The 26673-nt window shown below is 32.7% G+C and overlaps 2 protein-coding genes across 2 annotated transcripts in view; both read left to right on the top strand.

Moving 5' to 3' along the window:
- Positions 1-26673, top strand: part of LOC118193963 (hepatocyte growth factor receptor-like) — a 184831-nt gene that overhangs the window by 5806 nt on the left and 152352 nt on the right. The gene's annotated exons all lie outside the window — the stretch shown is intronic.
- On the top strand, positions 12728-14140 carry LOC118193966 (CXXC-type zinc finger protein 1-like). Its single transcript, XM_035365135.2, has one exon. The coding sequence runs from the start codon at positions 12728-12730 to the stop codon at positions 14138-14140; it is 1413 nt and encodes a 470-aa protein (XP_035221026.1).

Here is a 26673-nt window from a genome sequence, read left to right as displayed (position 1 = left end):
GATAGCATTGATGTAGAAATATTGGATTTCGTATAAGTGTTGATCCATCAGAGCAGCAAACTTGGCATCAGGAGGCAGATTAAATATTCATTTTTATTTCAGTTGACATTTGTGGCCACAATTCAGTTGATACAGTAATCGTATCTTTCTAGGAACGTTTACAATTTTTTTATTGTTGTGATAAGGAGAAAGCAGTAAGGTGCGCGTCAGCAAGAACAGAGGCAGAAGCAAAGTTCATAATTTTCCAGTACGGGCAGCTTATTAAGACTTTCAGTTTAAGTTCCAAATTAACTACGTCATCATCGTTATGCAAAAGTCATAGGATACGGATTATTCTAGAAATGACGCTGTCTACAAAAAGTTATTACTATATTTTTAGAATAGAGAAGGAAATACCCAAATTAAAATGAGGAATTAAGGGGCTAAAGGCTTATTGCTAATTTAAGTTATAATTTTCATTAACATAATTTTTATCTTACACGCACACATATTCTGAATCAAGAAAAACGAAAATTGAATATTTTTGATGGAATTCGATTAATCGTATAATTTAAAAGGATTATAAATGAAAAGCAAGGTTCAAGGAAGAGAAATATGCTATAGTCTGTTACTGTAAAATAGGAAGGTTATTTTCCAACACCCGACCTGCTTTGTAATCATGGAACGACAGCTGTAGCACACGATAGGAGGTGCCTAATTTTTTTTCCTTCAGTTTCAGTCTACATTTCCATTTGGCGTGTGCCATGCCTTCATTAATGAAAAGATAATTTATTAATTAATTTAAGAAAAATAAAATCTTGATTCGGACATCAAGGGGAAGGCGCACGGCAATAATTTTCTATTATTTACCATGAACCTTATGATGCAAAAATGGGAATGATACGATTAACAAAAAGAATACTAATAGACGTACGGTTACAAATTAACTCAAACTTGCACATTTTTCAGAAGGAAGTTGCCGAATGACTGAGAAGCACTAGAGCAGGCTTCGGCAACCTATGACCCTCAGATCATCAAATGATCCACTGGAGTTCTGAAAACGAAGTGTAATATATAAAAATAAATTATGAAACATGACTATGAAACGAGCACTTGAAGAATGCATAAAAAAATAAACCGAAAACAAATAATAGCAATAGGATTTTTTTACAAAGTTGCAGTAACGAACATGCATTTTTATTTAAAAAAATTTTAACTTGTAACATAATTTCAAGAAATCGAATAGTTTGGCAGCGCCGATCCGCAAACCATAATTCCAAAAAATTGGCTGCAATATTTTGTCCGCATTCCTTCAACTTGTAAATATAAGAAAATATTTTAACACGAAAAATTTATTTTAAGAAAGAACAGCAGTAACTTCACTATCGAAAATTCAGATGCTTGTATTTGACTTAAGACGATTAGCTATAAAGCAGACTTGACTAAATTGACGTTACATGTTCAGCATCAGAGAAGCCATTGATATAAAGAAGTGAAAAATAAAGTTCATTCAGTAATATTTGTTCGTATAATAATTAGAATTAGAATTAGAATTTTTACGTTTTAAGTTCAAAATGTTTTGTGATTATTTTCTCAATAAAATTTCTCTTATTATTCACCATGTGACTGCTCTAAAATGAAAATGCTATTGACCCGAAACTTGTTCTCAGTACACACATTTTGGTTGATTTTGATTAGCAGCCGAAAAAAGTTCCCGCGCCTGTACTAAAATATATCTCAGTACTAGAGATAATTTTCTTATCATCACTTTTTACTCAGTTGCTGTCAGATATGAAAGTGAAATAAAAATAGGAGATATATGCAAAAAAACAATGCAGCGATTTTTTTTTTCAGTGTAACGTATTTCATCGTATCACTTAATCATTTATTGAATGTGAAAGACTATCTCTATGTTCTCGAAAGCTGAAACTGATATTTTCCTTGAGGATCGGAACAATAATATCTCAGTTGGTTTCACTTACATGTGTGTTATACGTTCAGTACAACTAAAATGTAAAAAAAGTTTCATTCATGCTAAAATCTATGAAATAATTGTAATTGTAGATAAAAATAGTAAGCTAGTTATAGAAGACAATATTATGTGTCCCTTTCTAAATGTCGACAACGGTTTTCGTACAGTTTTAACTTTAAATTAATACTAATTTCTAAACTGATTAGCTTTCTCAGTTACAAGGTACACAAACTTTAAAAATAAATTATTTAATGTAGCAAAACAATATCGATAACTTATGTCTACTGAGTATGAAATATTGTATTAAATACATAATATTAATTTCGATAGTATAAGATCTTGCAGTTGGAAAAGGTGTGCTAAAATATTTTAGATATAAGTAAAAATGTACCCAAGTTAAACATTATTATTATTTTTGTTTTGTTTTGTTTTGTTTTCCATTTTATCATGAATTTTGTTTCTTTTCAGAAAATAATATTTTTTATATTTTGAGTTATATACCCTTATGCATCCAAATCTTTTTGAGTATCTAGATTATTTGCGAATAAAGACTTTCCAGATTGTTTGTTTATGTTTTTACCCCATGAAAAAACAGATAGGTGCTTATTTTAGAGATAAATGCAACGCAGTTATTGTGCAGAAGTATAATTTTCCAAGCTTTAAACAAATTTAAAAAGTTTTCTGAAACAGAAGTTTTGCTAATTCTGGAGTAGTAATGATGATGATATAACGTTAATTATTATAAGAATAATTTTTTCGTAATTCTAAAGAACCTCTGAGCAGTAAATTGTATGTTCATGTTCTCTATGAAAAATAAATCATTTAAACCTGCAATGCGTATTCGAATTCAAGACAAGATGTTAAACATTTGTTTGTTTTTTGGATGCAGATAGAATTAAAATTGAGTTAATTAAACGTTTTTGAGCGCTAATATAGTTTGCAGTTATAGACAGATTAAAGAATTGGGTTTTACCTTAGTTCCCCCTGTGACTGTCTGCCTTCTTTCTAATAACTTTCAAATTTTGAGAAAAAATAGCCAGAAAATTGAGTTAAAAAAAAGGCCATTAAATTTAGGTTTTCGCTTTGTAAACATAGATGTTTATGTTGTATGGCATATATATTAATTCGTAGCAAGAATTGTGTAGTTAAGTATGGAAACATACACGTGTATATTCAAGAAACAACTTAATTTTTAAAATCTGTCTGAGAATTTAATTGTAGTGCTCATGCCTAATCGTTTTTGAGTTATTCATGAAACAACTTAATTTTTAAAATCTGTCTGAGAATTTAATTGTAGTGCTCATGCCTAATCGTTTTTGAGTTATTCATGATACATTCATACATACATATATACGTAATACTTACGTATAGACGTTCCGAAAAAAATAACTTTTGTGCTTTAAATCCATTTTACAATCCGTTTTGGAAAAAAAAGAGTTCTTTATTCTTTCCATACATACAGACTTCATGCAAAAATATCATTCAAATTAATTCCGGAACGATGAAAATGAATATTTCAGTTGAAATATGATACCAAAACTATTGAGTAATTTTTGGGTTTTCGTGACTAGATATTTCATGTTAAGAAGGAAATGACTAAGAATGCAATACAGAAAATATATGAGGTGAGTTGTGACGATAAACAGTACAACAGTCTTTTATTTGAAATTCCCTAATATAGCCCTTTACTTGCATAAAGTTTAGTTGAAAACCCTTGAGGTTGTTGATTGGTAGCAACGTAATTACATCTCTGCCACGGAGATGAGCATCTTTTATCGTTTAATATTATGGAAAACAATACTTGACCATTTATATTACTGTTCGATAAGACAGTCATGATCACCAAGCCCTTTAATTAATTGGAAGCTGTGGCTATCGGAGTTACTGTAAGAACATTTTGGAAGGCAGTTAGTAATAATAATACGAAAAAAAAATAAATTTTAAAACACATTAAATTTAATAAAGGAGAGACATAATTACTAATTTAAACTAATAATTATTGATGACAAATAATTAATAATAAAAAATATTTAAAAAATGCCAAAAACAAAGAATTTACCCAAAGAGGAAAAAAGTTGCTCAGTTCTTTTTCTTTTCCGCTGCCATATTCCTAAACTAATATTTAGCACAAAAGGCTCGAAAACAGAATCGAATAAATTACTTCATTAAAAAACGTGTTAAAATAGTCAATTAACAGTTACTTTCTACACTCTATTTGTAAGGATTATGTTAATTTTATTTTTTAACAGTTAAATTTTGAGTTAAAGTTCCTTTCCTATCAATTCTTAACTTCAACTTACCAATTCCGGCCAGAATGTAGTTTTAGAATCACGTCTGAATGCATAATGAAGAAGAGCGATATTTAACCGCGAAGTTCTTCGGTCTTAGAGAGAGAGATACCAGATATTCTGTCTGCACGCGCCCGCCTTTTTTTTTTTTAGGCTACTCTCTCGTAAGCTATTATCACGCTCGGCCGTACTTTAGGCCCTTGATAGCTTTGCAGTCTATTAACGTTAAGGGGACAACTCTGTTAGAATTTTGATAGCTTCGGCTATACCTCCTTTTAGTTTAGATTAGTTTAGTATTATTCTTAGTCTCTTTAAGTTCAAAGCCCAAGTGTCGGCTTTATTGCACACTCCAAGATCGAATTTTGTTAAATTTTAGTTGGAATAATAAAGGGTTAGTTTACCCTTCTATCTTGTTGTTTCCTGTCACACGAACTCAAGCGATTATTCGCTCATCAGTTCTTAAGATTCTTCACTTCCATCAGTAACTTAGAATTGAAAAGTGAGGAACTCTACATATTTATTGCTTTAAAATAAGATTTTCAGTGTTATTTTTCGTTGCCTTAGCCTCTTAAGGGAATGACAGCTGCAGCAAACGCTTTGAGTCGCATATTTCCCCCCCCCCTCCTCTTCATTTCGTCTTCATAAAAAGTGCGCGAATGAAAACTGACTTAAACCGCAATGTCAAATGAGGTAGAAAAAGTGCGTACGGTGGTGATGACACGCGTTACAATAGTAAATGAGATGGGCTAGCAACAACACTGAATTTACATTGCTGTTTTAATGTAATAGACTGTAGAATGCAGAAAAACCTAAATTTGTATCTGTTCAAAACAGTGTCTATTTTAAAACTATAAGATTAAAAAACGAAAGAAGGAACTATTTAACTATTATTTATAGCGCTTTGAAATATTTCTAATGCTGCTTTTACAATAAATCGTAACAGACTTACAGCACTGATTTTAAATACAGGCTAATGAGTACGATCATCTTCGCCCAATTACGTATGCTTCCTTAACGCGAATACTTTCTAATGAGATCGTTTTAGTTGATATATTCTGCTTGTGAAACCAAGGATTTTTATATGTAGCCATATTAATTCTGTGTTATTTTATTCCTTATACTTCAACCAATGAAACAGCGAACTAAATCTTTAGTTAATCTCTAGGTAGTTATTACTAAATTTTAAAAAAATACTATTTTTCAGTGCAAATGCTATGTTTTGATTATCTATTCTTTTAACTTTCCCTCCTTGAACTTTCGAGCTGAACAAATGTAACTGAAATCAGTTTATCAGGCATTACCTGGAAGCGTCTAATCTACTATGAAATTACCTTGCAGCATCGATAGAGACAGGCTAATCGTTCAATAAATAAACCAAGATCACTAAACCTTATCAATTTCGGGTGTTGGGTTTGCAGAGAAGACACGTGTTTTATTTGTCGTTGTGTGTGGTAAAGAGAAGGCAAATCGTCTGCGAGAAATACCGTGGCGATAAGCTAGATCTTATCAGTCGGAAGTTAACTTCCATTGTCTTATCGACTTTCTTGGATAAACTTTTCAGGCTTCAGGGCTTTCCTTCATTTTTAAAACTGAGAAAATACGTTTCTTTTTGTTGTAAAAATTATGAATCATCCATCAGATTTCTGACTTTCTACTTGCTTACATCTGAAACTTTGAGCTATAATGCAGCGTTTAAATCCGTTAAGGCATTTAAATCAAGTATTATAATATTGAGGAATTTATATATTTGGTAAAATTTCAAATTATACTTCGCAGCTATGAGGAAAATACGGAACATTACTTGTCTTAGGCGCTCACGATTATTATTACAATTATCTGAAATCAAACCAGATCACTTTAGAGAGGCTCGTTGTATTCTCTGTTTTCAGATTTATATAAGGTAATTTTTCATACCGGATGTATAATCGCGTCTGTTGAATACTAATAATCAAAAATTTATTATATTTAAGTAGGGTTTTAAAGCGAAACAAACGTATGAAAAGGAAAAGTCTTGATTTTTGTAATGTTCTTGGAGGAAAACACCTTTTCATTGAAGCTGCATTAATCATAGTACTTCCTTTTAACCTTCACGGGGAAAAAATCCTTTATAAGCCTTCAAAGAGGGTAGTGACATTAAGCGTCCTACTTAATAGTTTACTTGGAATGTGGAATGACTTGATTTCTTTCATTTTCAAAAAAAAAAGTAATGAAAATGAAATATTTAACATATGGTAGCATTAATCCCGGAACACTAACAGCTGAAAAAGTTAGCGTCCGCCGAAAATCTGTGCATGACTTCACAAAAATTGGTAATGAGTAGACTCATTGTACGTAAATATACTGGTGTGCAAAAATTAAGGACGAGACGGTTTTTTCAATATAACTTTGTACAAAAGCTTTCCAAATCAACACATTTAATACCGTAAGATCCCCAATACGTAAGGACATGAGTAATGTAAGCAACACTTACTAAAAGAGTAATCAGAGGGATAAAAAGGAGCTTTATTGAAAAAGTAGCATGGAGTGCAATGCGACTGAAGGCCGAAACATCCCTGTGATGGGTGTCCAGCAAGAAACATCCGGTCTTTAATAGGGGATATGATCTCCCCTGACTGCTAGGCAGGTTTCACAGCATCTGCCCATGCTGAGAATGAGGGTGTCAATGAGTTGTTGAGGCATTGCTGCCCATTCGTCTTGCAGCGCCAATCGAAGCTCCGGAATCGTTACTGGTGGTAAGGTACGAGCTGCCAAGCGTCTGCCTAGAAAATCCCATACATGCTCGATGGGATTGAGATCCGGAGATCGTGCCGGCCAATCCATACGTTCAATATCCTCACTCTCTAAGAGTGGTTCGGCAGCTACTGTGCGATGACATGGTGCATTGTCGTCCATGAAAAGGAACTGCGGACCCATAGCGCCTCTAAAAAGACGCACTTATGGAAGAAGAATCTCGTTACAATAACGGGTCCCGTTGACTGAACCTGCGTCGAAGATGTGAAGGTCTGTACGACTACCAAGCATGATGCCTCCCCAAACGAGAACACCGCCACCTCCATACCTGTCCCTTTCAATGATGTTCGAGGGATGATTGCGGCTTCCCCGCTCTCTCCAGATGAGTATGCGATGAGAATCGCTACTCAGACTGAATCTGCTCTCATCTGTAAAGAGTACTCGTCCCCATTCATTGTCTCTCCAATTCCGGTGTACCCGGCACCACAGAGAACGCCTTCTCCGATGGGCAGGTGTTAGAGGTACACACCGTACAGGGCGTCGTGCAAACAGACCACCACCGTGCGGTCTTCTGGCCACGGTAAAACGCGATATCGGTCGTCCAGTCGCCTGTGTCGTGTATCTAGCGATTTCTCCCGCTGGCTGCCGCCTGTTTCTTCTGGCCTGTAAGGCAATATACCGGTCATCTGCGGGTGTGGTTCCTCGTGGACGACCACTACTAAACCCCCGGATAGCTGTTCCTGTAGTTTGAAATTGTCTCCAAAGTCGTGAAACGATGCTGTGAGCAATTCCGAACTCTGCAGCCGCACTTGTCACACTGCGGCCTTCCTCCAATTTCCCAATGATTCGACCTCGGGTAAAAGCATCCAGATGTCGTCTAACAGATTGATTATTCGCCATTTCTCGCTGAGGCAGCAACTCGGTGTGATTTTAATTGCTATACGGCGTGCAATCTTTTTGCCAGAAATACTGATCTTACATCGACAACATGCTTAATACTACTCAGACACTCCCCCATTACGTCTACCTGCATATCTGCGCATGTGCTACCGTACATCACCTTACTTAATCTCCTGATTGGTCTTTCTGTCCGCTCTGCCTCTTCGTTCAGCTGATATGCTAATTTTTCGACTTCGTCCTTAATTTTTGCACACCAGTGTATATTCTGAAGTCATTTTTATGCCGTGTTTGTAATTTTACTAATTTGCCTTGATTTACTAAATTTTACTAACTTCGGTAATTTGGATAAATTACTGTTATTTAATTTGATTTATCTCAAGCCTTTAAAACATTGCCAGCTAACTGAATTATTGTATCCGTTTCGATTCATTTAAGTGAGTTTCATATGATATTGGTTACTTAATTTTTAATTATTTCATTTGGTAATAGATAATATTTTTTATTTTTAAATTATTATTATTATTACTTGCCTCTTTCGCGGCCATCCACCTAAAATAGTTATTAAAAATGAATATATATATATATCATGGTTTAATCAATCCTAATACTGTAATTTTAACGGGTTCAGCTGGTAATTGATAGTAATCTATTTTAAATGCTTTTAAACTGCTTAGTTTGTTAATTAGTAGCAGAATAAATTTGAAAGAAAGCTTAAGTATCGTGAGCTTTGATGAATAAAAACATACTGCCGCGTGGAAGATAAAACTATTTAATCCGGGCAGTAGCGATACGTTCCTTTTAAATGGCTGAGTTTATTGATCGAATTCGAAAGACATAATTGCGTTTTGCCGAGTGGTAACGCATATCTTTTATATCGCTGTACGATAATGTGTAAAAGATATGCCATTGCGAAAAGATATGCAAAGTTATTAGTTGCTATTATTGCTTATCCAACGAAGACTTCATCTGTGGCCGATATATGGCGTCACCCCTGATCAACTTCTTCACTACTGAAGACTTTGCACTTTTATTACAAGTGCACAAGACTTTTCCATTTTTATGGAATTAAACGAACTTTTACTGGTTTTTAGGGGATTGATAAACATGTAGTGGTAAAGGCCTTCGGGTCGAACACCACTTAACGAATGATGATCTCCGTGTTTCCTGATTAAATTTGAAACGCAACTCTCGTACGCTTTGCTGAGTGGCAACATAAATCTTTCATATTTTTGAGGTTTTGGTCAAAAGTTTCTTAAATTCGCGCAAAATATGAAATAAAATAAAAAAAAACAAATTAGAAATTCAAAATTAGGTTCTCGAGATGCATATTTTCGGGTGGAAGACTATTAATGTGTGTTCCAAATTGTTTAGCTGTAGGTGCCCACTATTTTTTCGTAATGTGATTAAATTCGAAAGATAAATATATTTTGTTTCGCTGAGTGGCAACATATTTCTTTTATATCGACGAGTTTTATGCAAGAACTATTCTAACCTCCTTGGTTTTATGATTAAATTTGAAACATAATTAACTTACGTTTTGCAGAGTGGCAACACAAAGCTTTAAATCGCTGAGTTTTTAACAAGGATGTTAGAATAAGTGGAGTAAGCCTCCCGCGTATGTCCTAGGCATTGAAAATGAACCCATCAAACGTCAAGGTATGACGTCACGACTCGATATGGCCGTTGCCATAGGCGGACTTCTGGTTGGTTTTGCTTACATTCTAATCGGCGTTGTCTACATTTAGCAATTACCGTTTGGTTTGCCATTTCGAATACCTCATTTTAAATATAAGATTTTTTATTCTGTATCTTTAATTTCTGGGGCCTTTTACTTAATCTAATGAGCCAAATATTAAACTGAAATCTGCGTACTAGAATCAGATTGCAGGTTGTTTTTTTTATCTTCTGATTATTATGTTTTGCAATTTTCTAAATAATTAAAGATAACAAAAAACATTTGGTTCAAGTTCTTCGAGGTGTTAAGTTTGTAATTCGAAGTTTTTTTATTTGAATTTTCCTTTGTGTTGTCCGGTTTCAATAAAATCTTGTAGTCAAGAAAAATTCTTTGGACCTGTCAGTGGCTGAATGGAGACCACTAAACACTGGTAACTGGACCCAGGCTCTAAACCTGGCAGGTGGCCTGATTGCTTGCCCAATTTCCTGATTTTCCCATGTATAACAGTATATATACGTGGGACCATGTATAACCCAATTTTAACTTAGAAAATGCTCCTCCATGACATCCTTATCATAGCGATTTTCCGAAGTTATATCAGAGAGACCTTGTGTGCTTTGCGTTATTCTTATAACAATAAAATAAAGAAGGAAAAAATTCAAGGCTGCCTTAAAACACACGATTATACACGGAAACTGCCCACAGCATGAGGTTTTTTTCATTATTTCTAAATTATAAGTATAGTTTCTAAATTGCAAAAATACATATAAATTAATTAATAGGGTGATATAAAATGAGTCCCATATGATGCATGCCTATTTACAATATATATCATACAAGATGTACTTTTTATAAAATTTTAACAAGCTAGGTAGTACAATACTGAAAGACCAATTTGGTCTAAATAATTTTTTGCGCAATATGCTGCAAAATTAAGGAAATGAGAAATTGTAGAAAGCTCGCCAAAAAGTTACTAGGAGCTGTGGCTCCAAGAAAAAGTTCAACACATTTTTTAAAAAAACAATGTCAATGAAGAGTGAAAAATTATGCTACACGGGAAATTAAACACAGTAAAATACTAATCATTGGCAACTAGTAATGGTAAAAAATACAGTAAAATACCTATCGATGTGATAAGTGAAAAGTTAAAACATATAAAAAACCGATCGATGGAAAAAGTTAAAACATAAAACAAACAAAAACATATAAAAATATAAAGCGGAAAATGGTAAATTAGCTCAATTCGAAGTCCAACCTGGCTTTTCAAGAGAAATTTCTAGTTAAACGTCGAACCAAGCTAACTCCATTACGCGTTTCGCCGAAACAGACAATTGAAATTTTTGCATTACAAAATGTTTTAATTAATTAGATGAATTGTCTTAAAAATGATGTTTCTGATAAAAGGAAGATTATTAAAGTGAAATTCATAGTTGTTACTGCAAGAGATCGAATGTAAAAAAACTGCGTAATTCTTTACAATTAAACATAATTCTCATGGAAATAATGATAGCTAGTTCATTAATAAAATATCTTATGTGCCTGGGGCCAGTATGTGCAAATCATATGTATCTGTTATTCGAAATCAAATAAAACTTTCCTTTACACGATCTCAACAATAAAACTAATTCAAAAAAGCATTTAGTAACATATACGTAACACATCAGTTTAAATGAATGGATGCATTATGTAGAAAAAAAAAATTTTTTTTGAGTGTTAAATTTATGCACGCGTATTGTTGTCAGTATTACTTCAAGTGTCTAAATGTTGTAACTTTGTAATTCTGAGTTTGGCAACTGAAAAAAGTATTCTAATGTTTTGAATTTAATGAGAATTGTTTTCATATTCGTAGTTAGATATTTAAAAAGATAAACGTTGTAATTATTAATGCTACAAAGAATAAAAAGAGTGTTGTTTTAATACTTTGTACATTATTTGAGTTTTGAGTTCTAGGAATATCGATTTATAGCAGAGTTTTGAAATCGGTATCCGACAATTTACTTTAATGTAAAAACAGTACGAAATATTAAACTTAAAAAACTGGAACACATTTTTATTTAGAAAATAAACTGCAGTGCAAAGTAATATGAAAGCATGCAAAATTAGCCATCAGTATTTCTTATGGAGAACTACTGATTTTCTATTATTCTTTTGAAACAAATTGTCTAGTAGTTAATAGCTTGAAAGTTATAATTTGAAACTTTTACAGCAAACCGCCTTTTTAGGAAAAGCTTTATGTGCTGTATCTATAAGAATATCCCCCAAATGGAATAAATAAATAAACAAACAAACAAAATATCAAAGCTTTCACATTTTACATTACGCCCAAAGGGGCGTTTATTTAACGTTTTGCGTATTATTTTTATTTATTAAATATCACGTCCTTCGCACTTAAAACCATAAAATTAAATTCAGCAGCAATATCGCAAAATAACTTAAAAATGAGCATATCTTTAGAATTTCCGTTACACAGCCTCGCACGCAGGAGATAATACCCCCGGCCCCCCCATACAGTGTCTCCACTGCTGGCTTTGAAAGCGGAGTTTGTTAATCAGAAACTAATAAATGCTTTACAAAATATGAAATAGATAATAAAACAAATTCCAAATTTGGGCTTCCAGATGCCCATATTCGAATGGAGACTACGTTATTTAAAATCTGATGGATCTAGGTACCCTTGTTTTATCACAATGCGAGAAACGTACGTACATTTATGCAGATTCTTCATTATTTAATTTCTTTAAATATAATACAAGGCTGTAATATTTGTGAATCGACGCAAAATGCCAAAACGAAATTAGTTCGAATTAAACGAACGTACATTTATGCAGATTCTTCATTATTTAATTTCTTTAAATATAATACAAGGCTGTAATATTTGTGAATCGACGCAAAATGCCAAAACGAAATTAATTCGAATTAAACGAAATTCTGTTATATTAAATAACAGAATATTAATATTTTAGCATAAAAAAATTAAAAACTCGTTTTGTGTTTCAAAGCAAAACAATTACTTTTAATGGAGTGGCATCACTGCAGATAAGTTTTTCTTCTTAACGTCGTAGAACAATTCTGTTGATGCTTTGAAAGACTGTGTTTTCTAAAACATTACGAGTTTTGCATAATGCCAGTAAAAGATATAGAAGGACTATTTTTAAGAAAGAAATTTAGTTCCTGAAAACGAAAATGATGAATGAAAAAACGTACTGCATCTGTCATTCAACAGATGGCACTGCATTTATGATCTCTTGTGATAACTGTAATGAATGGTTTCATGGTGATTGCCTTGGTATTACAGAAGAATGTGCAAAGCAAATTGATTTCTTTTATTGCGATTTATGCAAGTCGCGTAACTCTGCATTGAAAACTACGTATAAAAGCTCAAATAAATCTGAAAAATACTCAAATAAACGCAATCGGAAGAGAAAAATCAAGAACAAACGAAGAAAATATACTTCGAATGTTGAAATATCGGAAAGAAAAACCGAAATTGATCAAAAACGATATGTAAAAATATCAAGTCCGTCTTTACAGATGGAAATAGATGATGCGAAGGATCTACATGCGAAAGAAATTAAATCCAGGCAATTGCCTGACATGCTAATTCCCAACCATAATTCAAAAGGTATTGAAAATCTTGATATTTTTTATGCTAATGCTGTAAATCGGAAAGCTAAGATGACTGCTTGTGAAAATATCAGATCAGTGTCCCAGAAAGGAAATAACACAGTTAAAAGAAAAGCTGCGACTGGAGAACGAAAACAGAAAAAGACAGAAACGGAGGTTAAATCCAAGCAATGTTATGGTCCAGGCTGTGTTTACTCAGCGAGAAAAAATTCCAAGTACTGCAGCGATAGTTGCGGTATGAAATTAGCTACTAACCGCATTCTAGAAATTCTTCCTCAAAGACTTCAACAATGGAAAATTATTCCATGTGCTGCTGATGAATTGAATAGAAAGCAGTTAACCGAAATACGCAAGAAAAAACGCTTGATTGAAAATAATTTAGAAGCAGTTGAAAAGAAAATCGCAGAATTTGTTAACCTCATTCGCAAATCTGAAACTTCTTTAGAAAATATAGAAATAACAACAGATTCTGATGATGAATGTAATTCTACAATTTATTGCAAACTGTGTGGCGCAGAAATAATGACAAAAGTAGCAACGAAACACATGGAAAATTGTTATAAGCGACAAGAAAGACGACTTCTGTTAACTAGTTCGTCATCGCCGCTTAATGACATGGAGTGGAATATATTTTGTAATCATAAGATGTCGCGTAAAGTTTATTGTAAAAAACTCCGCGTACTTTGCCCATTGCATTATAAATCTCGATCTGAAGATGAACCATGTGGATATCCATTACCCAGGACAACAGATTTTGAGAGTCATTCAGGAAAATTTTGTGGCCGCCTTAAAAAAAACTGTTTGAAGCATGTAGCTTGGGAAGAAATAAATCGAGCTCAGCTGGATATGGATAAAATGCGATTGCTAATTCAGTTAGGTGAACTGGAAGAGGAGGAAGAGAAAGTTAGAAAAGCAATGGCAGCTCGTGGGGATTTGCTCAATCTGATGTGCCACCAGACTATTGTTCACTGAAGGTATACACACACTTGAAAAAAAATACTTGCTTAGAATTAAAAGATAGTTGCTTGGTAATATAATCAGAAAATACGAAATGTTTCGTACATTAGAGTACTAATTGTTGCCATTATTTTTGGAAGAAGGTTACCAGCTTAGCGTCTGAATATAGCAAATATTTCATTAATGGATTCTCTATGGAATTCCATGGAACTCTAGAATCTTCCATGGAAAAACTGAAATGTCTGATTACTAGGTAATATATTCTTAGTCTAAATTAAATGTGAAACATATTGAACTTTATTTCTTACAATTGTACTATCAATCTTCAAGTACTTTGTTTATAAATATTTGTGTTAAAAATGACCTGAATGCAGATATAATTATAATAACCATTTTAACCAAAATACACAAGGAATTGTGTTATACATTCTTATACCAATGTTTCCTAAAGTTCATGTGCACTTTACCTAAACTTTAACTGTTTTGTGTATTTTTAATATAATTTGTGTGTAATGCGTATGTGTTTAAATAGAATTAAATAGCAGTAATCTAAAGCACATAGCTAACAAGTTAATAATGCTAAATTGCAGTTCGATGACAAAGTAGTTTTTCTCACTTCAAGTAATTTTTCACAGCCTTTGCTACAGTTGTTCTGCTCAGTATGTTAATACAATAAAATTATTTGAAAGCGTGTTTACGTGGTGAATTTGAACTTTTATAGTTAAAAATCTGAAAAATTTTACTTTTAACCCGCAATAAATTTGCATCATCTGTCGTATCGTAGGGAATTATTTTTTAATTAAAAATTTTTTGTTTGATTTAAAAGATTTACAATTAAAAAAACTGCAATTTGAAAACCTGAAATTTAGCCCCACGCTGCGTTAGACACATCTAGATTTAATTGATAAATATTTGAAGAAGTTATGCTAGATACCGGTATTTGAAACGGATCATGAAATATTATAATACAGGAGAGATTTCACAAATAAATACCTGAAGCTGATTTAGAAGAACTTTTAACATGTGGTTTTTATATGTTTCATTATGATTTGAATTTTCAATTTACGCAGTATTTATAAATTGTCTGGTCTTACTTAGTTTTGCTAAAGTACGTACTGTTTATCTCTTCTGTTTTAGGAAGTGATATGTCTCCTTGTACAAAGTAAAGGAAGTATTGTAATCGAGAAAAATTTTGGATATTGTATTTCAACTGAAATATCCATTTTAACCGCTCTCGAATGCATTTGAACGATGTTTTTGCATGACATCTGTACATACGGACAGAATAAAGGACTTGTTTTCTAAAGCGGATTGTAAAATGGATTCAGAAGAGATTTTTTTCGTGACGTCTGTATGTATGTATCTCGCGTAACTCAAAAACCAATAGCCATAGAACGTTGAAATTTTGTATATGAGACAGCTATAACATGTAGTTGTGCAACTCCCTTTTCCGTTGCAATCGACCGCTTCAAACGGTTCGCTTTATACATATATATTTGTCACTCTGTTACCCGGCTCAATGAGCTCAGATTTTTTTCATAAGTTTTGTTAAATTACTCATTTTTTGCTTTAAAAGAGGTTGAATTATGTTGTTCTTATGTTCTGGTTAAGGATTTTATGCCTCTAGTTAATCTACATGCAATAGTTACAGAATTATCAACAATTTAAAAGTTTAAGTGGTCCTAAGCGTAACGAGGCCACATTTGAAAAATCTTAGTAAAATAGTGAATTAAGTCAGTTGGGGCACCCGCTTCAGCATCTTTTTGCCGAGTGGGACCAAAAGTTAACTTTCAATTTTATGCACCAAAAATCTCGTCTCCTTGCCCACTGGCCGAATTTCTTGTTTTTGCGTAGAAACTCTAATTATAATTGTAATAATTGTTTTTTAAACTGTTTTTAACTGTATTTGGTATTTTAGGTTTTTGTATGTTTTACAATTTTTAAATGAAGATTGAGTTTTTATGTATTTCTACCTTGTATGAAGACAGAACTGAATTTATTGAATTAGAAATATATCTCTGATGAAATTCTAGGAAATAAGTTTAAATGGAGTGCAGCAAAGAATGTGTATAATTTAATATCCGGTATAAGGTAGTCATGCAGAATCCACATCAGATATTTTAAACTATATGACAGTATTTTTGCGAAAAGTAATCCGATAAAAATAACAAATTTAGTTTGTTGCAATTTAGAGTGATCTTGTTTAATTAAGATTTTCTGAAAACTTTAAAAACGAATGCAAGTTATTAATATAAAAGTGACTATGTTGTATTCAGAAATTGAGTCCCTTCCCCTAATTCACTTGCTCGCTTCGCAAGCTTAAAATTCTTGCATACCATTAGTTCATTAAAAAGATTTCCAGCTCAAGTCAACATTCGTGGTTCAAAACAAACATATTATATCCGCTGTGAACCGATCAACCTGAGCCATCACCTTCCTCTTCCTTTCTCCTGAGATTCTTCTGATTTGCATCTGAGGAAGCACATTTTTGTTAAAATAACACCTACTCAGAATATCTTCCTTCGGTCTTAGAAACTTCACCTTCCTGTTTTCCAAACAATCTCTTGGGAAATGAATGGCTTTCCGGTCTGGGAACCTTATCATGGATGCTGCAGAACAGCATACTCTTATTCCTAGTTTTTAATATTAAATGCATGAATGTGTAATAGGTAGGGAGTATTAAATTTTAAGTTTCTTAAGGAAAAAAAAAGGGGGGGGGCCTTCATTTTCTAAAGAAAGTAACATACTATCTGCTTAAGGACAAGAATGTTACTTGTGTTTCAGTGATGAAAATAAACAGATAAGGATTTAAAGATTTTCAACCCGCTGAAATTTTGCCCAAAAAATTTTATTTAATTACTTTTGTTTTGGTATTAATTCGGTTATCTAATTGACTGTATTATTTCTGCATAAGTATTAGATTTGCCAATAATATAATATATTAGATTTACCAATAATAATTTCTAACCTGATAAACAGCATAACAAGCAAATGATCAGTTTTCCAATCAGGACTCGAATTTTCAACGTACCGATTTTGTGACGTACTGATTTTAAGGACCTTGAACATTCTATTCATTGAGCTGCATTAAAGCTGTTATTCTTAACTTTTTAAAAATACTAAACTCCTGTCTTTGTCATTTTATCATTTTAACAAGGGCCGGTTATAAGTACAGGTGACAAAGGCAGCCCCTTAGGGCGCTATTTAAGTTGTTCTCATAAGCGACCAGTAAAAAGTATATTTAGCTTTGAATTAATAAAGTGAAATTTTATATCGAAAAAGAAATAAAATATTAAAGAATTTTATATCGAACGCCTATTGTGCTGATTGCCTAGCGAAAATGCTGGAACTGGGCTTGATTTTAACACATCCGAAAATATATGCAACGTTCTTGCAGCAGTAACTTTGTAAATTCAAGGGTTTTGCTTTTATCGGATAATGTTTAAAAAAATCTTAGCATCGACCAAGATTCTAGTGTAATCTTTCAATATGCCAACCTAGAGAACTCTACTAATTGAGCTTTCCTAACTGTTATCCTTAACGTGTTTGTTTCTTATTATTCTTAGACATGATAATAAAGGTAATATGATGCGTATAAGTATGAAGTAGCACGTATAGTAAAATTATTCGTTGGAATTACTGATTGATATGAACTAAGTTCATATGAATTTGTAAGATTCTCACTAGTGTATTTCTCAGTTACTGTAGAAAGTGACGAATCTTAAGAACTAGTTAGCGAATAATCGCTTAAGTTCGTGTAACAAGAAACAACAAGAAGGAAGGGTAACTAACCCTTTATTATTCCAATAAGATTTAACAAAACTCCGTCTTGGAGTGTACACTCAAAGCCGACACTTGGACTTGAACTTAAGAGAATAAAAAATAAACTAAAACTAAGATTAACTAAAGAAATGTAGCCGAAGTTATCAAGATTCTAATCGAGTTGGCCCCTTAACTCTATTTGACTACGAAGCTTATCAAGGGCCTGAGTACGGTATTTAATTAAAATTTAAATATGGTATATTATTCTGTAAGTTAAATAAAGCCTCAGAAAATGTAGAGCTATCACCAAGTGCTGAGAAAAGAAATTTATCATTTTCCCTATCACTGTTATCTGTTTGCTGTTTAGTTTTAGATTAGGAATCTCGGGAATGCTTCGTATCTGGCTCGTGTCTTCACAAATTAAACTTGTGCCCAAATGAATCTATCTCATTCAGTCATATTCTGCGATTTACGGGCATCGTCCAAAAGTTGGAAAATGAATTCATGTAGGAAGCGGTATAACTCATGTTACCGTGCATTCCGGAATTGGAAAAGCTCGTATATTAAACTCTGATTTACGTCCGGCGGTTGCAGGCACAGACAAGCTTGAACGGTTTTAACCTTTTAAAAGCTGAAGTGGTTTGCTTTTCACGCCAGTTGTTCGAAATGCAGCACATGAGAAAGTGCGTGGGTAGGTTTGTTTTCAACGGATTCTTGCGAGTCGGAAAAATGAGTCAATAGGCACTTGAGCAAAAATAACCTTAAGTAAGTGAGGGCAGAGGGCTGACCGTTGTGTTTGATGTGCTCTAGTAGCTTGATTAAAACTTCAAAGAAATGAAATGTTAGCAATGTCAGTTACGTTTTATTGCCATTTACTGAAGTGTAGTTCCGGTTTTGTAGGCAGCAGATAGTAAATTTCTAAATAAAATCGAAGTTAATAATCAAAATTAATATTTTGCTAGCATTTTTACAGGTTCTTCGAGTCAAATCTTGAAATTTATATTTTTGAGATACTATCAGTACTATTCGAATATTTCGTAACTTTTCTTTCAAATGAGAAGGGATTTATTACGTTTAATTATCTGGAAGAAGTTTCTGATATGCGTCTTTCACTATCAAACACTTTTTGAGGTTGTTTATAGAAAGCAAAATACACAAAAGAACGACGGAACGAGATCTGGCAGATAAGCGTAGTCATGAAGCGAGAATTCTTACCTTATTTGCATTGAATGTCTGCCACTCAGACGGTATAGTGATTAGCCCATTCGCGCCGACTGTCACGTATACGTGCCAGCAACGAACACACTTATCAACCGGCCGACACGCAGGCGTGCCAGAGCATTGTTGCGGTTTCTACCGGCTGTCACGTATTTGTGCCAGTACCTTGGAACGTTTTTCAAACTATAATTTCTGCCACAAGATGGCACTGTATGTCCATATGGTTTCAGATACATGTACATTAGACCTTCTACTGGAAATGAGAGAAGCATGACTCACATACACGTGTTTTTGATTATATAAACAAACGGGGAACTAAATGTTTCCGAATGGCGTGATTTATGACGTCTCTTTAAATCGCACTTTATTCGCACGTGGTAGTTGTTTATTGTAAGTAGAAGTTTTATATGCGCTAAAGCGTTGAGTATTTCGGTTTACAGCTCAGTTTTTAGAAAATAATTAGATCTTGTTAGACGTGAATTCTTTCTGTTTTTACCGTTTCAACGTCGAAGCGTCGAAAATGTTTAACAGAGCATGAAATAGCAGAAATGATGCAACATATTTCAGATATTGATTCTGAAATTCTGATATTCTGATATTGATTCTGAAAGATTAACTGAAAGACATTTTCCAAAACTTTGTTCAGAAGAGACTGATAAGAAAATGAGACGACGATGCTTCGTTTGTTCACATTCCCGGAAAAATCCTCCAAAACGGCAAATGAGTTATTACGAGTTCAAGGAATGTAACGTAGGACTGTGTGTAGATCCCTGTTTTAAAATTTTTCATACGAAAAGAGAATTTTAAGTAATATATTTAGTTTTCAGATGTATAATGTTAAAAGTCATAAAATGGTGAGTAAGTAAAATAAAATGTGTAAAATATGCATTTAAACAAGAAATAAGGTAATTAAAGTATATATATATAAATATCTATAAAGCATAAGCCGTTTAAATACTCCATAGAGCATTATTAAACAATGCGTTGATACTTCGGAGATTTCATGGATTTAGGTTTAGTAGCAAAAAAGCCCCCGGCCCTGGAGAGACGCTCGCGGAAGACACTGCCGGCTTCCACGATAAGTGCGCGTTTTCGCTACCCGGCTCGAAGGGGTTAGGGTAGCCTACTGTGGTACCGAAGGGCCCGGGTTCTAATCCCGGAAAAACCGTGGATGTTTGCAAATGTATAGTGTCCGTGCGGTATGGAGACACTCTAAATATGCGGCGAGCTGAAAGTCCTCTCGAGAGGCTGATGGTAGGGTAAGAGGGTGTAAGACCCTCCGACCCGTCCCTCCGGAGTGCTCTTCGTCAAAATTGGGGGCGAAACTGAGCGAAGTCGTACTGTCGCCTATATGATGCTCAAGGCGTAATCTTGCACTTTTTGACACAAGGAATCACAACAACAACACCATTTTCAATGTCTTTGGTAAGGAAATTAAATATGGGAGGTTGTCTGGGCTGGTTCATACGAAGAAGTAAAAGGAATGCTAAATCAAATAAAAGCGTTAGCAATGTTTCCCAATGAAACAATTTGGAAACTTCGCACATCCGAACTTTGTATCTATAATACTGATCGGATCTATAAAACGGATTGGACGGGCAGAACTCCTCAGAAGATATGAGAGGATTCGTTTTACACTGTGAGTGCTGCACTGTATTGCATTTATGGCTGCTAGTGCTGTTTTGATTCGTCAGATCTAAATATTCACCGATTGTGGCAAATTTTGAGCATGCCGAATTTTCTCGCAAATGATAGGAATGTCGCAAAATATAGCTTAAATTAATTAGCACCTTGTGTCAAAAAATACATTCCGTGATCGATTTGTACATTATGACGAACATCTAGTAAATATTTCGCGTCGATGCACTTCTAGATATCGATATATAATAATTAAATGCTTCCGTGATCGATTTGTACATTATAACGAACATCTAGTAAATATTTCGCGTCGATGCACTTCTAGATATCGATATATAATAATTAAATGCTGCAACTTTGTAAGTAATGACCTCTTCTCAAAATTTTCGTTAGAAGTATGTGAAGTAATTTTTATTCAAATCGCGCCGCTCATTTTGCCAGAGACAGACCAATTGCTTACAGTTCAAGATTAGTTTGGTATTTCAAAATGAGAGACATGCGTCCAGACTTTCTTTGAAGTATGTACATAGTCAAATGGCTATGATGGTATAATTGTTGAAACTACAAGCTTTTAAGGCTCCCGGAATACAGTTTTCAAATGACTTCATTGTACGGCTTATTAAATTATGCACATTTGTTGCTGCACTTCATTTGAAAATTTTTCCTCGAATTATTACTTAGTTAAACGATCCTTCAAGGCAAGTGAAAATGACATAAAAAATCGCAAATTTTGAAAGTACATATCCCGGCCAGTTTTTGTCGTACGGGAGTCAAACGTATTATTTTGTTTTTCATAACGAATATAAAATTTTACCAAATATAAGAACCGAGAGGCCGAATTAAAAATTAAGATTTCGTTATTTGTTGAAAATTTACTCTTTTTTAAATATCACATGGCAAAATATGAATATTTTCATCATTTAAAATACTTCTGTAACTCGAAGTATATGACTACAATCAATGATTGCTAAAATAAAGGTCGGGTAAGGACTTTTAAGCGGATAAGGAGGTATATGTATACATGTTTAGTACTGCCGATTGCAATAAAAAAGGGAGGTGCACAACTAGAGATTTTAGCAGTCCCTTATACAAAATTTCAACATTCTACGACAGATCGCTCTCGAGTTATGCAAGACATATATGTATAGTCACGTACTTATAGCGTGTTACAAATGTATAGGTACTTACAGTCACGAAAAAGTCCATTTAAAATCATTTCGTTATCACTGACAAGAAAAGATATGTTCAAAGAATTTTTTTGGTTTTTTTAAGCTTCTCAATCTTAACAGGGTTTGATTATTGTCTGGAACAATGGTCTTTAAACTAGGGGTCACGAAATATTTGTTGGGGTAGAGGGTGGCAAGGTTGCTGAAAAACTTCATATAACAGAGATCCAAACCTATTACAGAATGCATATTCCTAAGAATTAGAGGGTCGCAATTTGGTTTAAGCATCTGAAACGTGGTCGCGTTCCTAAAAAATTTGGGGACCACGGGTCTAGATCAGGAAAACTCGTGTTTAGATTTCTAGATTATAGTGAACTCTCAGAGATCATGCTATAATTTCTCATAAACAAATAATGTCCTTTAAAAAATAAGAAAATGAACTTTTAGGACCCCTGAAAAAACGCTAGATTATAGATTCTGTTAGTTGGAGTCTGAACCTCATGTTAGCCTGAACTTTAAGCTCGAATTTAAATTTAAAATAGCCTTTTAAATTCTTCTATTTATCTTTTGGACGTAATTTAAAATCTAATAAAGCCTTTCAGATTAAGTTTTTTTTAAAAAAATATTTATATGTTCTTTGGTATAATATTTAAACATTGAATATTTTGCAACTGCTGCGTCAATTGATCCGATTCTGAAGACTCCGAGAAACCTTTCTAAGAATTAAACATATTTTTGTTCAAATAATCCGAATTGTTGACGTCATCTCCATTAACGGAACTTCCATCCTTGAACAATGACTTTCCCTCTTTTTTTTTTTTTCTTTTTGCTACACGTCGTTCTTCGACTTTGTTATCACAACCTACACAACATTTTTTTCGAAAGACTTTTAAGTTTAGCAACTGATTAATGAAGTGATGTCTAGTGAATCGTAATCTTTAAAATGTAAAGCTTTGAAACAATGAATTAAAGATTTTTTAAATTAATGAACAGTCTTAGAATGTATAGCATCATAATATACGTCATCATAAAAATGGAAAATCAGAAAACAGAGTGTACTCTCCTTCAGAAAAAACACTGTGATTTTTAAAGATTTAGATATTTTGCTGCTTTATTTGGTAATGTTTTGTAAGTTTTTATAAAAAAAAATAATCTGAAGTTTTTGGAAATCGAGGAGAAATCTGACGGCTTACTAATTGGGACCTGTATGTTAGTGAACAGCATAAAAAAAAATCGGCATAATTTTCACTGCTAGAATTTGTAAATGAAGTTTCAACTTCCTGCTTTAAGCGGTGCGTACGCATTCTCCTTGTCTTAATAGGTTGCTGCATAAAAACTACTTGCTCAATCTAATGCATGGTTGGTATTTCCCAATTTATTTTGACATCATCCTCAACAAAGAACAAGCTACATAATTTTTAGAAATATGGTTCAGAATAAGCAATTACCTTTTGATTTGTTTGGTAACTTTATTCCTATTGCGCATATGATTCGGGAACCAGCGAATTTGTTATTTCTATATTTCTTAAAACCTTCTTTATTGGCAATGACTGTCTATCTGAATAGGCAAATTTTGGAATCATATGCAGAATACAAGGTGTTAATGTTTTAACAATGCATATTAAATGTATAAAAATGGAAACAAAATTCAATTTTTTTTCGTTTCGTCATAATATTTAAATTAGTAAGATATAAACATAAAATGAAAGAGATGCGTAAATATCATGTGGTAGTGAAATTTTATTATTTGCGAGATTTAGTTTTGGTTTGCGTCTTGTTGTTAATAATTGGGAAACAAGAAATATTAATTCTACATAATTTTTTCGCCTTTATATATTTGGTGGCCAAAAAAGATTGAATTTGAAATACATTCTTAAATTTGAAAATTGAAGCATGCCTGTTTTATACTGATACTAGTCATCGGTGGAAAAAATGAATCAAGAAAATTTTATTTATATATAGATGAAAGAGGTAAAATAAATGTCTGTAATAAATAAATGTATGCATTACTTTTTTTCTAATTTATGTTATTTATGTTAATCATTTTACTCGTACTTATTGAATTAAGAAACGAAACAAAACAAAAAAAGACATAAGAATTTTACAAGGCTTCTTAGTGTGCATTTAAACTATAGCCAGTTTTCTTGTTTAGAAGATAAGAATTGGTAAAATGTTTCAGAAAGGTATGTCTGATTTGAGTATGTAGAGTATTTGAGCAGAGGCTGACAAGGAAGTCGATATTGACCTCTTGGGGGCCTCTGGAATTTTAAAGGATATCAGTGATGATTCAGATATCTATTGGAGTCGATGGCCGAATATGCCAATTGATTGGCATGATCAAGGTCCCATTTATTTAAAAGATTTATCAATAAAACTGATAATTAAGTATTTATTGTTGAAAAGCTATATCATAATGAAGTTATAGCATAAAGCTAAGTTTCGGAATTTAAATATCATCAGAGAGAAATATCTCAAAATAGAAGTTTTTAACGAACCAGCATTGTTCACTTTTCCCTCATCTTATCTAATCTAAAAGAGGCTTAAAACAGTCCAACAATTCATTATGAAAAACAAGAAATAGGCTGAAAATTTTTTAGCTAGGTGATTTAAGAATTAAAAAGTTTTCCTTCAAAAACATTGCATCCATAAATCAAAAGCAGCCATCACATTAATTAAAATCAAACTTGTATGCAATTAAAATCTAGGATTTTGTTTCTGAAAACCTTTCATTTCCTTATACGAAGTAAAGGAAATATCGTATTCGCAAGAAATTTCGGATATCATATTCAACGTAAATATCCACTCTGACTGTCCTGAATCTATTTGGACGATTTTGTGCGTGACATGTGTACGTATGGGGAGAATAAAGGCTCTTTTTACAAAACGAATTGTGAAATGGATTTAAAATAGATTCAAAACGGAGTTTTCCGCGATGTCTCTACATACTACGTATGTAGGAATGTATGTGTACATCTCGCACAACTCAAAACCTCTTAGTTGTAGAACGTTGAAATGTATATAGGGGACTGCTATAACATCCAGTTGTGCACCTTTTTTTTATTGCGGTCAACAATACCAAACATATAACACAAATAATATATATATATGTATGATTTTAAATTCATTTAGTTCGAAATCAAGTTTTTCTAATACTTGTGCAATAGCTGCAAAGTAAGATAATAATAATTTATTTACTAAAGAAATATTGATTATAATATATCCTAATATTAATTTTAGTAGATATTAATCTACTATATATATATATATATATATAATTTATTTACTAAAGAAATATTGATTATAATATCTCCTAATATTAATTTTAGTAGATATTAATCTACTATACATATATATATAATTTATTTACTAAAGAAACATTGATTATATTATCTCCTAAGATTAATTTTAGAATTATCTGAAAAGAGTGAATCCATACTTAGTAAGTTCAATTTCGAAAATTGTTTTAAAGTAACTTGAATGTAAATTGTTAAAAATGTTTAACGGGGCTTAAAGGACGAAATACCGTCGTATTTATTTCTTAATTATTGTTCATTGAACCAGAGTTTGTTTGTTCCCTTTGAAAAGTCAACTAATTTCCGATCGATGGCAATGATTACTTGCATTTAATTTAATTACTTGCTTTTAATTTATTTCTTTTTACACATTTTTACAAAATTTTGTTATTCATGATTTAATTCAAGTCCCCGTTAAACATTTTTAACAATTTACATTCAAGTTACTTTAAAACAATTTTCGAAATTGAACTTACTAAGTATGGATTTACTCTTTTAAGATAATTCTACTAAAATTAATCTTAGGAAATAATATAATCAATCTTTCTTTAGTAAATAAATTATTATTAACTTACTTTGCAGCAATTGCGCAAGTAGTAGAATAACTCGATTTCGCCCTAAGTGAATTTAAGATCATACAACATATATATATATATATAATGTTAACCACGGTTCCCAGACAAAAGCCCACTGGACGAAAGCGCACGCGACAAAAGCCCACATAAAAAAGCCCACTATGATAATTGCCCACGCGACAAATACCCACAGCAATGTAAGCGCACATTGATAAAAGCCCACACTGATAAAAGCCCACGTTGATAAAAGCTCACATAGATATAAGCTCACGGTGATAAAAGCTCATACTGATAAAAGCGCACATAATCAAAAGGGACTTATGGTTTTTTATTACTATAGCATGTATTTATAATTTTAATTATAATAAATAAAGTATTCAGATCTGAATTTTAATGTCTCAAATATATGTCTGTTTGTATATTTTATCACTGCTTTATTTGTTTAATTTATTAGGATGAAAGCAAACTTTCTACTCTCTGATTAAGTGATTAGCTATAACGTTTCGATGATAAATCTGAAATTGCATTTTATTATTTATTTACTTATTTAACTTTGGTATGTGTATGTGAAAATGAAAAATATCATCGTGGAGTTTCTCACGGGCTATTTCTAAGGTACTATGCCTGAGATTAAGTATAATTATGTTTCATTATTAAAACTATTAACTTTTTAATTAAAAACACCTGAATTTTATTTCTTTTTAGTTTTTCCTTTAGTTCCTTTTAGTTCAGGAATATTAAAGAATTAAGCACGATGAAAACTTGGCTAAGAGATATTTTATTCTTTACTTTAGACTGAGCTTATTATCAAAGTTTAAATATATTTCTCATTGAAAGCTTTTTTGAATGTAATAATCATAATTTGGCGATTTTCTAGAGATATTTTCTTTTAGATT

The sequence above is a fragment of the Stegodyphus dumicola genome, chromosome 1 (genome assembly GCF_044657685.1).
Source record: "Stegodyphus dumicola isolate Sdum_Otavi_A_Nest chromosome 1, ASM4465768v1".
NCBI classification, from domain to species: domain Eukaryota; kingdom Metazoa; phylum Arthropoda; class Arachnida; order Araneae; family Eresidae; genus Stegodyphus; species Stegodyphus dumicola.
This window is presented reverse-complemented; position numbering and strand designations above follow the sequence as displayed.

What these genes read in the sequence shown, in the direction of transcription:
- LOC118193966 (XM_035365135.2), top strand. Translation starts at nt 12,728, where the DNA reads ATGATGAATGAAAAAACGTACTGCATCTGTCATTCAACAGATGGCACT.